This window comes from Rhinolophus hipposideros (assembly GCF_964194185.1).
Source record: "Rhinolophus hipposideros genome assembly, chromosome: 7".
In the NCBI taxonomy this organism is placed as follows: Eukaryota; Metazoa; Chordata; class Mammalia; order Chiroptera; family Rhinolophidae; genus Rhinolophus; species Rhinolophus hipposideros.
In genome coordinates, this window is record NC_138053.1 from 53,741,837 (window position 1) to 53,755,146 (window position 13,310).

Sequence of the window (13,310 nt, forward strand, 5' to 3'; positions counted from 1 at the left end):
TTACATAACTTTTACACACATACACCCACAACCAACTTTGCAAGTGTTTTTACCCTTTCTCTGAATGAACAGGATTCCAGTTGTGAGTGGGATGGAAAGTGTTGCAGGACTCCAGTAATTACGCAGTCTTGATGAAATGCAGAGTAGCTTGGACTATAAAATGAGATGGCACATTAATTCATGCAGTCTGGAAAAGACAGAGCAAAAATGGTGCTTTTTTCCCCAACACAACAAATCTCTAAAGAGATAAATACCTTCATTAAGTTCTTTAGTTCGTCGGAAAAGTAGATCCTTTGGGGGAAACTTATTTATAATGCTGGGAGATAGGGTGGTCTTCTCCTAAGGTAAGTTGGATTTCTGTTGGAGCCACAGAGTGACTTCTATTGAGATCTGAGCGTATTACATAGTGCAGCCAAAGTGCAAAGGAAGAACTTATCAAGAAAGCTTTGAAACTTAGTTATATTCAGTTGAAAAGTCGTAATATTAAATAAGAAAATTATCAAGAGGAACCTATGAATATAGCTATCTCAAAAGATGCTACTAAGGCTTCCCCAGGGTGGCTACACAAAGAACCAGAGTTTGCAAGGCTTGAAAATCAACTGAGCACACATATTTTTAAAGATCTCCATGGGGATTTTGAACATTTTAATATGTTTTCACATATGGATATTACCATATCCACTGTCAGGGAAAAAAAGGAATATATTTATAGTTATTGAAGCAAGGATTTAGACTGAAATATCTGTATGGTTTTTATTCAAGGGATATAGGATTCTGGAACAGACTATTTGAGAGAGAGTAAAGATAGGTTTTTCTCTCTAGATGTCTTTAGGAATGGAAAATGCATCTTATAATTTGGGCATTCAGCTTGGAGGTGAAGTGATTGACTAAAATTTTAATCAGCTATATGCTTTCTGTGAAGATTTGTCTCTGAATTTGTTAATATGATTGTGACCAAAATGGCCAAAAACAACAAGAGCCAGAAAAAGAGTGCCCCAAAAGGCTTCTTAAAACAAAAACAGAAACAATAAAAATACACAGCTAAGATTTCACTTGCTTAAGTAAAAATATAAAGTAGGAAAAAAACAAACAAAAAATGGAATCTAGGTGAATTTTTTTCCCTTCCTATCACAACTCCTTCCTGGTAAGTGTTGCAATTGTGGGTGAATTTAGTACTCCTCCTTTATTTTCACTTTTATAAAGGGAGATTGTGTTTGTGTGTGAAATGTGTCTTTTACTATGGTGCTACACAATATTAACATCTCCAAAAAAAAAATAGACAGGTAAGAAATATTTATTGACACTGACCAGAAACATATACAAATATTTCTGAAGAACAAGCTGAAAACATTTCCTGGTTTATTTTCTCAAACAGAGACCCATGTCACTCTGAAGGCAGGATGTGCCAGTTTTCCTTTGTGGAAAAGCACATGCTGGCAGTAAGCTTTGCTAAGAGAGCAGTTTTTGTCCTTCAAGAACTACAGGGCAGAGCTCCTTTTAGTGAGTGGTAGCTGTTGGTGCTCCCAGGGCTGGCAGAGACGGGGCCAGCTGAAAGAAGCTAGGGCACTACAGGAAGTTTCACTATTTACATCAGAATTGACTTGCTAGGGCTTTGCCTCTGAGCTCTCTTGAAAGATGATGCTGAACTGTGACTTGAAAGACAACCAGCATTAGGACTGAGAAAGTGCGGCTGCAAAGTACGTGGCCCAGGTCTTAAGAGTCTAGATTGTGTCCACAGCAGAGTGGCCAGCTGATCAGAACAGTGCCCAGACAGGACACGTGTGTTGCATGAGGACTATGACAGATCACTACGAGGAGCAACCCCTTTGATGTTCCAAAGAGAAATTAGCATGTAAAAACTAACCAAAAAAAGGCCTGTCCCATATCCTCCTCTGCCTTTGGGGGCACAGAGGCCACTCTCCTTAATCAGCTTCTGTGATTGTGAAGTTTGCCCATCGTGAATGTCATTCTTTCCATCCAAATTGCTTCTCCTAGGTCTTAAAAGACATTTCAAAAACCAGATGATCCAGTAAAACATGCAATGTGGAATTTTACTCTAGAGTCATAACTCTGAAAATATTTCTGCTTATTCAAATTAATTTCTCCTCCGGAAATCTGAAATTAGGTCTGATAAATTAACAATGATACAAATAGAGCTGCTTTCAATAATTTAATTATTAGACTCAAGCCCCAAAAAGGAACTTGCATGAAATATTAAATATTACTCCTAAAGCAATTTGGACACAGTCACACACACACATATCAGGAAAGGAAAAAAATTCTCCCCAAAATGCCAGTGTTTTGTTTTGTTTGGAAAAATAACGACAATACAATTAGAGGTAAACAATGTTTTCTTCAGCTCCATCTCCAGTTTCCCCATCTTCTCTGGTCAATGTCTGTAGATTTAGCTTTGCTTCTGCTAAAACCGTCTGCAGCTGAGGGCCAAGTGGATCTGAGTCATGGGGACTCGGAAACTCAGTCTCAGAGATGTCCAAATCTGCAACAGACAGACAGCACAGGTCACAAGACAGTCAGCTTGATACCCACAAGGCAGGTGAACCATGACTCAGAGTCAGCCATGGAGAGAATGGTGGCTTCCAGTGAGAAAGGAACAAAATGGATATCCAATGATTTAATCAATATCATTAAGATCTATTTGATTGTGTGTACACATGTCTCCTGTGGCTAAAAATAACATTTATAAAATACTCGTATAGAAGTGTCAAATAAATAAAGACTTGTCAGCATTTGTAGGCTGTGAAAACACTGCTACTGCTGAGAAAGGGGTGTCCATTTATTTTTAAAACTGGATTCAAGATCTTAGAAATACAGTATATACTCTAGTTATGTGCAATTAACTATATTTGCATCTGCATAGCACTTTCCCTCAGAATATCTCAAAGTCAAGAATTGACCTCAAGACAAATAATGTATCTAGGATTTTATTGATATGGGCCAGGGAGAAAGGAGTTGAAGGATGGAGACCCTTCAGCCTCACTATTGTGCAAATCTGTTAACACCGCACAAATCACTTAGCAAGAGTAGCCAGGTTCCTAGGGAAAATCGTTCCAATATCAACTAAGACTGGGATTATTTTTTTCTGGTTACCTAGCAACAGCAGGGCATAGTCTATTCTCCCTTTTTCTGGTAAAAACCCTCTAACATATGGTTTAAAGAGGAGGCGAACAGGGGTTTTGACTTTAAGAAAAGAAAGACTCTTAGACCATTTTCTCTGCACTTGTTCCGTGGACCATTCTCCCTGAGGCTTGCTATATGGCAAAATTACAAACACCCAGCTTCATTTGGAGCAAAAAGCAGTGTGTGCATGGAAATCAGGTGGGGAAGATGTATAGCCCTGAGGCCCACCTGCAATTTAGTCAGTCATTAACAAGAAGTCATTATAGTCCTTGCCATATTTTATTCAAAGTCTCTATTATTTAGATGGATACACATAACTGCTGGCAGTCTAATGACAAAAACTGCTTGTGATTTTTGTCCTTTTGACAAGGAGGATCTTTTTGGTTGTTAGAGAAAGCAGGAAGCAAGGCCTGGCAGGAATGAACAGCAAAATGTCCCCACAATGCTCCTCTTGGGGGACGTGGCACCCTTTGCTACATCTCCTTTCATCACTCCTTCCAATAGGAGGCAGGACCAATGGCAGAGGGGTAGCTAGGGCCCCAGGAAGTGGAGACAGGTCACCTGGAGGAACTGACCTCTGCCTCTGAAGCTGAGGAGGACCGCTGGAAGAGGTGAAGGAAGGAGGAGGTGAGGAGCTGAGGCTGCACGCCAGAGGTTTAGGCCATTCCTGACTTTGTCCCCAACGGAGCACAAAGAAAAAAATCCATTTATATTGGGGTGACTTGATTCTATTGATCTCAATTCTAAGTCCTGTACCTCAAATACTGGGAACTGCTGAAAACTTATCTACTAAAGGTGCCTCTAACTACCACCAGGTATAGAGTGACTTCTCGGGGCACAGAACCTGGCCCAGGTCTTACCTCCGTCATTTAATCAGCTAAATGTGAAAACCCCCCAACAATGATCTCACTATCAGAGCCATATAAATCTGTGTCCTATTTCACCACATTGGGAGACAAAGTATGCTTGTGTGATCACAACATACTTTCACAATTTCAACTCCTTTTCCAGCCATTGAATGAATAAGGCCATTTCATCTCTAAACACAAATATTCCCAGTTAAACTACTGATGTTTAATATTACGCAATGTGAAAAACAAACAAACAAAAATACCCCACACTTCAAAACTCCCATCTAGCAGATGCTGGCAGATTGGAGAACAAACAGTTCACCAAAGCGACTGCAGTGCTGCCTCCTAGCCCACAGGAGGTCCAGCGAGGGCACAAGAAATACAGCATGGAGAATGAACAATCATCCATTAAGTGAGGTGGTTAGGAGCTGACTGCTGACACATGTGACCATGCCAGGCGCAATGGAAGCCCTTAACCCATGTATGTTTCCTTCCTCTGGGGTGTGAAACCTGTAGCAAAGAATCCCAAATACTGGTGAGTCTAGGTAACTGGGAAGTCCCTTTAATGATTTTAAGAGAAGACTTGTTCAAGGAGCCAAAGAGACAAAATATATATCAGAAAGGAGCCAAAGAACAAAATATATATCAGAAAGAATTCTTTTATCTGAAGTTAAATTGTAGACCCTAGTTCAGGAAGATGGAAAACCAAGAATAAATTGGTGTGTAGGGGGGTGGTTAGTGTATGTGTGTGTGTGTGTAAGGGGGTATAGAGGTTTAGTCAGAACTTTTTCAAATAAGAATAAAAATACAGAAGAAAAACATCTCTAGGCGAGAGCTTGCTGGACCCAAAAGCAAATGGCCCAAGTTGTAATCCTAGATGTATTAATGGAGGTGGTTGTAGTGTGTGTCACCTGGAGAGGAACTCAATTTCCTTCTCTGTGTTCCTTCTTGGTTGTACCTGAACTGTTTAGGCAAGGTCAGACAATCTGTCTTTGAAATTAGAAACTGTTCTGTGATTTCTGATTTTATTACTCCATTTCAACCCTGAAAGACCTGCAGCACAGCAATGGCATATTTCTCAAGGTCAGCCACCTTTTTCCACACTTTTTACCCTAGAGAGTATGATCATCATATAGAACCCTAAACTCAAAAAACATTTGTTCAAATAAAACTTCACTGATTCAGAAAGCCAAATTCTTGAGAAGTTAATCATCCAATTTGATTTGTGATCAAAACGCCTATAAATTGGTAGACTTTAAAAGAGTACCTCATTTTTAGTAAGCAAATATTAATATAATTGGGTCAACTAAAAACCAAATGCTAGTACAATGAAACAAAACTCCAAACTACAAAGAACATTTCAATCTAGTGTCTCAACACACCTTTCCTACTTAGTTGACATGAAAGAAATAATTTGATCCTTACCATACCTCTGGAAACTAAACAGAGTGAGCATTATTAACTTTAAAATAAGGACAAGTATGCTGAAATACATCAAAGCCCAAAAGCCTGGCTAAACCAAGTGGAGAGGTGCAGGGTTTTTCCCACTTAACTGAAATTTTATTCAGATCCTAAAGCTTCTTCCTTCACAAGAAATTTCCTTGGACTCACGGATAACTTCTGCACTGATATCCAGAGATAGTTCCCTAAATCTCCTTATTTTTAGCCTTTAGTTGCAACTTGTTGGTTGACATTTACATTTATCATTTTCACACTTTTCTCTTCTCGCCAGCTGTTGGAATGTCAAATTATCAGGGGAGAGAATCTTGGGTCTGGGATGACATATAACTACAGAAATAAGCTCCTGAAAAGCTGACACTAGCGGGAAGTAAAATCAGCCTTTCCTTCATTGGCTCACCACCGTCATTATTCTTTTGAGCCAACTGAATAAACTGATTATTTTCAAGACCAGACTATAAACTCAAGGTGGAAAATGCAACCCCATGCCCTATCACAAACGAATAAAGTGCTTCCTAAACTCAGAAGTGAATGAAATCTTTTAAACCACAAGCTATAGTAAAAATGTAACCCTGGGCAAGTCATTTCCCTCCTCTTGGCTTCAGTTCATGAAGGATTGAACTGAAATCATCATTCAGGCCTCTTAAACTTCTTATATTGCGTGAGAATATTTACATCTGTGTTTTGGTTCAATGATTCACTAAATAATATTCCAGAGATACAACAAATGTATGCCTTTTGCAACTGCTTTATGCTCAAGAAATGCACATTGATTACCTTAAGTTGCATTTAAAGTCATGTATTTAAGGTAATTTCCAGACATATGTTCCACCCTTCTACCTTCAATATTCCTAACAACGCATATGAGTTGAGCCCACACACGGTCCTCAATGATAGGATTTGGAAAGCTACCTCAGGAGCGAAAGATAATGTCCGTAGTCCACTTCATCTCCCCTTCTATGAACAGCAAGCTTTAGAGTAACTTGTCATAAAGAACAGGCTTGTGACAAGTCAGAATGTGTTTTCTCTTTTAAAAATAATCAATGTGGTCTTTACCTCTGTTTGCATTTTCTGAAGAGAAAACATTTTAAATCATGATAATTTTTAAAACATAAATTTTATTTAAATTTAAAAGCACTCGTATAATTTTTTAATGAACTTCAACACTCAAGGTCTGAATTTAGCTCAGCAATGTGCCCAGTGACCAGGCACCCAGCAGCCCAGTGCTGCCAAAAGCACGTTGAGTCTACTGCTGGGCTCACTGGCGATGCCTGGTTCAGTCCTCTCTGTAGCTTATCCCATTCCATTCTCCCCAACAAAATTCACAAAACAGAGATTTGTGTCTTCTGGGTCTTGGCTGTGTTCTTGTTTACTTTAATGAAGTGTTCTGACTTGTACTTATTACTATACCCCTTGTTCCTAAAATCAAAATTCACACTTTCCTAAAATAACTCTACCTTAAATTTCGTCATTAATGTTCCAAATCTACAAAATAAGTTGCATTCCCTATTTTATGATTGATTGATTCAAGCTTACACTGTGAAATGTTTAAAAAATTGTTTCCTGATGGCATTATTGGCAATCACTATTTTTTCTCAGGAGCATTCATGCACAGAATTTTCCTTCTAATGGAAAACACTTATTGTGCAGAACTCAAGGTATCTTCAGAGCAAAGGAAAACTCATCTTTGTCCCTTATTTTGCTCAACTCCATTTTCCATAGTGAGCCACAAACAGGATGTGAGCTTCTGGCATGAAAACCACTCTGGCCTTGATATCTGAAGCCAACAATCTCAATTAATGTTATGATTCCCTTTCCTATCCCTCATGTACCATTACTGTACCTGAAATAAAATAACTGAAGTGTACTCTGGGGTGTGTGTATGCACACACGTGTGTGGTATGCATATATAAATTTGTAATGTAAGAAAGCAAACTGTTATTTTTAAGTTGTGACTATTAGAGTTGGAATTTATTTTCTTATTGGTAATTAACATATTTGGAATAATCTATGTTGGTTATATAGGTAACGCTGACAAGAAATACAGCAATTGGAGCAACCGATGCAATGAAAATGAGGTTACATTAACACAAGACACGTGATAGGTCAGTTTTCTCGGTTGACTGGACTTGGATTTGTTTTCACACTCTTCTTTCTCCCCAGAAGGGTGCCATGTTAAGGAATCATGAACTTGACATCAGCAAGCCCCGTGGGAGGATAGGGCAAGTACTTCTACCTTCCTCTCTTCTTTGAGATGCATTTCAAAAACTGTGTTTCTTTTCATTTCAAAAAGGGTATGTTTCTCTAAACAGGATAGTAATAGGTATTAATGATATAAGATACAGTGGTCAAGTAAGTTGATGAAACTCTGGGTAAATCAAATTTCTTTATTGACAGATTCCTCAGGACTTTAGGAGGCTCACCTGTATGATGAATCTCTAAGAGGGAAAAACAGTATGTGGTATTCCCCAAACTCAGATTTTCTCACAGTGCACTTTGCAGTGTTGTATTCCCTGCACATACTTTGGGAATAGTGCACTTAAGAATGATAAACCTATTGTAGACTAACAAAAAGACAATAAGTGAACAAGATGCCACCATAAATCAGGGGTGGGGACCTAAAAATAAATGAGGTTTTCCAAATTCAGAAACTGTTAAACCTGAATATAATGTCTATAGTGAACCCAGGCAATAATCACAAATGGCTGCTAAAATCACTTGGAGAGAAGCTGATGGGAAACTTTATAATGGATAAGTCAAGCTGATAACATCTAAACCCACAGATCAATCTTAATATCACAAAGAGAAACAGACATGGTAAGTCTCCTGATGGGATACTATAGAAAGTATACAACATATACAATATAAGAAACATGTAACACTGTATGAAGATTTTTCATGTCAAAAAATAGAGCCCATATCTAGTCAAACGTCAAACATCTATTCCCAACTACCACTTTACAAGATATACAGGGGCAGAAGAATATGTTAGATGACACCATAGGAATGCAATCAGCAAAATACAGAATGTAAGAAATTTTTCAGAAAAAAAATTTTCTCGACAAAAATGTCTTTCAAAGAAATGAACAACCTAGTCTTTCCAACAAATTTTAAGTTTTTTTCTCTATTTTTTTTTGGCAGGGGAACTTTAGATTAAGAAATTTTATATAATTTTATTAACCAATGTCACCCCAATAAATTTAATAAAATTTAAAAAAAGAGAGACAAGAGCTACACAAACCAAATGCAATATATGAAATTATTTGGATCCCAATTCAAACAAACCAAAGGAAAAAACTGAGACAATCAGAGAAATTCAAGTACTGACAGTATGATTTTAAGTAAAAATTGTTAATTTTTTAGGTGTCATAATGATGTTGTGGGGATGTTAAAAAAAACAGTCCACATCTTTTAGAGGAAGATACTAAAGTATTTTTGGATAACATGATAGAATGTCTTGGATTTGCTTTAATATAACCCAACCTGAGAGAAGAGAGAAAAGGGTACGGACAAACTAGAATTGGTCATGTGTTGGTAATAGTTAAAGCTGAGAGTTCATTAAATGATTCTCTCTACTTTTGTATATGTTTGAGATGTTTCATGATATATATTTTTTAAAGCCCTTAGCCTTCCATGTAATTGGTTATATAGGTAATTGGACTATAAAATTATATAAAATTCTGTTATTACAACAGCATAGCTCCTATACATCTGATATAAACAGAACACAGTGGCAATAAATTCCTCAGGATGCCGAGTGTATTCAGATCAATTTTAATGCAAATGAAAGACAAGTCATTGGCAAGTGCCCTGTGTGTGGGTATATAGTATCTATCTTGAAAGATATACAATTTGCAGAACCTATTCCATAAAATAGATGAGGTTCATTTGAGTTTATAGCTACCCATAAAAAATGATACAGATTCAGTATGGTCTTTACTGCTGACTAAAATAATCTAACATCTCCTATGTGAAATATAATTCAGAAAAGATCTCATTTTATGCCCTGGGTGCATTTTTCCATGGCAATGAATTGATAAGGATTCTCCTGGAATTTGTTTTCCTATTCTTAAAACTAAAAAGTAACATTTAAGAAATAGGAAGTAAAAATACTATGTCTAGTCCAACAATATCAAAGGAAATTTCAGTTCATAATAATAGTAGGTGTCAATATATTAATATATTGTCAAAAGGATGAATGAATTAATGAATACCTAATTCAAGAATTCTATCTAATTAGAGTTGTGGGAATCACCAACTTGAAATTCTTATGTTTAGAAAATGTCTTACATTTGTATTCAGTCTAATCCTTGTCTTCTCAGCAGAATTAAACTGAAAATCAAAATAGAATTGCTTTATAGGCTTCTCTCTTTAAGCCAGGGGTGTCCAAACTGCGGCCCTTGGGCCAACTGCGGCCGCAATCCATTGTTAATTGGCCCACAGCAAATTCCAAAAATATATTTAGTTTACTTAAATAAACCAGGTGAGGCAATACGTACTTCACCTCGAGTGCGTGGCCCGGCTGTTTGTGTGTTTTACCGTATATTGCCCTTGATAAAAAAATGTTGAAAAAAGTTTGGACACCCCTGCTTTAGGCTAATAACATTATTTGACCTTGAGTCGAACATTCCATTCAATCCTCACACCAATCCACAATGACAGGTACTATGGAATATGAGATAACCTAAACTCAACATAGAGACCAACCTAACCTGAAAACAGCACAACCCAGGAACACAGGAAGCTGAAGGAAACATCCCAAAACCATAATTAATATCTTTAAAGAGATATTTAAAAGATATTTCAACTACAAAATAAGATTCCATAAAGTAGGAACTATTAGAGAACAAGGAAATCTCTTGGACAGTAAAAATACGCTAGCTGAATTAAAAAACAAAACAAAACAAAAGATGGAATAGTAGGAGGCTAAGGACAAGAAAATCTCCCAGAAAGTGGAGCAAAAATATGAAGAAATGGAACTAGAAGAAAAATAATTACAAAAATCAGAGGCTCCCAGAGGTCCAACTAACAACCAGAAACAGTTCCAGTAAGATAAAACTGAAGAGAAGCAAGTTTTTAAAGAAAAAGAAAATTTCCCAGAGTCAAAGGAAATATGTCTATAGACTGAAAGAACCTAATGAATAATGAGTACAAATTATTTTAACAAAAGATCACACTAAGGCATATTATAAAATTCATCCAAGAAGAGATAAAAAGATAATTCTAAAGGTTTCCAAAAATCAAGAACAGGTCACAAACAAAGGCTTAGGAGTCAGAATGGCTTCAGACTTCTCAACAACTACCCTGGGAAGTAGAAAAATCAGATCTTTCAAAATTCTGAAGGAAAATAATTTTTGATCTAGAATTCTAAACTCATGTATATTATAAAAACCAAGTGTAAAAGTAGCGAAAATAAATAAATGAAATGAAAAACACATCTCAACTAATCTGACAAAAATTTGCTTTCGTTTTTCTTAGGGAATTTGGAGATATGCTTCACCAAATAAAAAAAATATGCCATTATAGTGGAGAATGGGATTGAGGGCATAGGCTCCAACACAGGATAGATGTGACGGGATACCCAGGTGACAGCTATATACCGTGTTTCCTGGAAAATAAGACCTAGACGGACCATCAGCTCTAATGCGTCTTTTGGAACAAACTGCTTTATGCAAAACTTAATATAAGACCTGGTCTTATTTTAATATAAGTCTGGGTATAATATCATATCATATCATACCATATCGTCTTATATTAATTTTTGCTCTAAAAGACGCATTAGAGCTGATGGTCTGGCTAGGTCTTATTTTCGAGGAAACATGGGAGCAGGTCTGGAAAGCAACAAGGGCATATTGGCACTGGAGGACAGAGGGTCTTAAAAGGGAAATTTCCAGGAAGGAAAACGAAGCTGATAGATATTGGATGTGTTCAGTGTGTGGAAAATAATATTCATCAGTTCCTGAGAGAGGTATAGGAGCTTTGGAGGAAAACATAGTGGGAGGTAGGAAAAAAGTAAGCAAATGAAAAAAATCAGGCAGATGGTTCAGGTCTCAGTAGAATAGAACATAATGGTCAATAACAATATTAAGTAGATTCTGTACATGCAATTGATTTCTCCACCTCGAAAGAGCTGAGCTCTCGCCAATGTCCTTTGAATTTCAAAGTGCCCACATATAACCGTAAATATGATTCTCTGAAAACTACTTCTCAAAGTACAAAATATAGTGAGCCCATTCAAAAAGAATTAATATGTCTGTATAATTAAGAGTGGGCACTTTTAAAATTCCAAAACCTGCTGTAGTAAAAAACCTTTACAAACAGGCAATTCACAGACGAGGAAACCTAAAAAGCCAATAAAGACAAAAAAGGTACTAAATCTCACTACTAATCAGAGAAGTACAAATTGAAAGAATGAGTTACCATTTCACACCAAAGATAATGGCAAAAATTTAGAAGTCTAACAATACTAAGTGTTGAGGAGGATTTGGAGAAACTGGAACTCTCACATATAGATGCTGGACGTGATATTATACAACTTTAGAGAGAAATCAGCAATAGCTGGCAAAACCAGACATTCCTATTACTTCTAGGTGTTATAATCTAAATAAATTCTCATTCATGCACAAGGAGACAGGCATAAAATGGTGTTTCCTGAGGATCACTTGTAATAGGAAAAAAATTGGAAATATCCTAACTGTTCATTAATAGGGTAATGAATAAGCTGGTGTTTATTCATAGAATAGTACACAGCAGTTTACTGAACTGTTTGGGCTACATGTATGAATGTGCATATTGAGTGAGGAAAACAAGTTGCAAAAGACACAAATTCATACATACATATGGAGAGAGAGAGGGAAGGAAGTTGGAGAGGAAAAGGGGAGGAGTAGGAGAGGGGAGGAGAGGAGGCTATTTAACTATTAAAAACCAAAAATATATTATTTATGGATACATATATATGAAGTGATAGCATAAAAACATACTGTGGAAATAATGTACAGCAAAAATATATTATTTATGGATACATATATATGAAGTGATAGCATAAAAACATACTGTGGAAATAATGTACAGCAATTGTAGGATATTAGCTAATTCTAAATAGGAAAAAAAGAAAAAGATAAGGGGGAGGAACTTCATGTCTGTAACATTTTTTTTTAAAGGTGGAGTTATCTGAAGCAAATATGGCAAAATATTAATATTTGGTAAATGCATGCCTGATTCATATTTTCTATTTTCTACTCCTTACTTCTCTGTGAGTTTGAAATCTTTCATAATTCAAACTTTTATGTTAAAAATGCATTAAAATGTACAGCAACCAATTGCAATATGTGGTCTTTATTTGGATCTTGAGTCAAAAAAAACAAACTGCAAAAATTACACGCGCCATGTAGGTCCCCAGCGACAAGGACAGGGCAGTATGTTCATGGCATTGAATTCCTCTGAAGGATATAGAGACCAGGGACCTCTGAGCACCATGCCAATAAAGCTGACCTGGAAACTGCCTGCTGCATGACCCAATGACCCACATTGAAAGAGTTATGCCCCTCATTTTGCTGAGAGAAGAAAAATTGAATTCATTTCTCTGCCAGGTGAATAATGCAGGAAATCAGCCGAGGAATTTTAATGCTGCATTTACTTCTTACTGGTTCAGTAGAAGGAAAAGCAGCTGTTCAAATTCTTAAGCATATAAGATCCAGTGTTTTTCTTTATAGCAGAGGAAAGCAAGCAATTAGATCCAATACATGCAAGCTAATTAGTCCTACTTACTTCTTAATAATTATGTGATTACCAGACTTTTTAAAAATACCATCCAATTATTTAAAAGTTTACAAAGGAGGGTGTTTTACTTTTGATCAACTACAA

General features: G+C 36.7%; 1 protein-coding gene across 4 annotated transcripts in view; it reads right to left on the minus strand.

The window, feature by feature from the left end:
- Positions 1–448: 448 nt before the first annotated feature.
- Positions 449–13,310, minus strand: part of ARHGEF28 (Rho guanine nucleotide exchange factor 28) — a 290,776-nt gene continuing 277,914 nt past the window's right edge. For all 4 annotated transcript variants that reach the window (XM_081053984.1, XM_081053985.1, XM_081053983.1 and 1 more), the window contains one exon: positions 449–2,497. In XM_081053984.1, the coding sequence (XP_080910110.1) occupies positions 2,334–2,497 (164 nt within the window). In that variant the 3' untranslated portion in view covers positions 449–2,333. The remainder of the gene's footprint in view (positions 2,498–13,310) is intronic.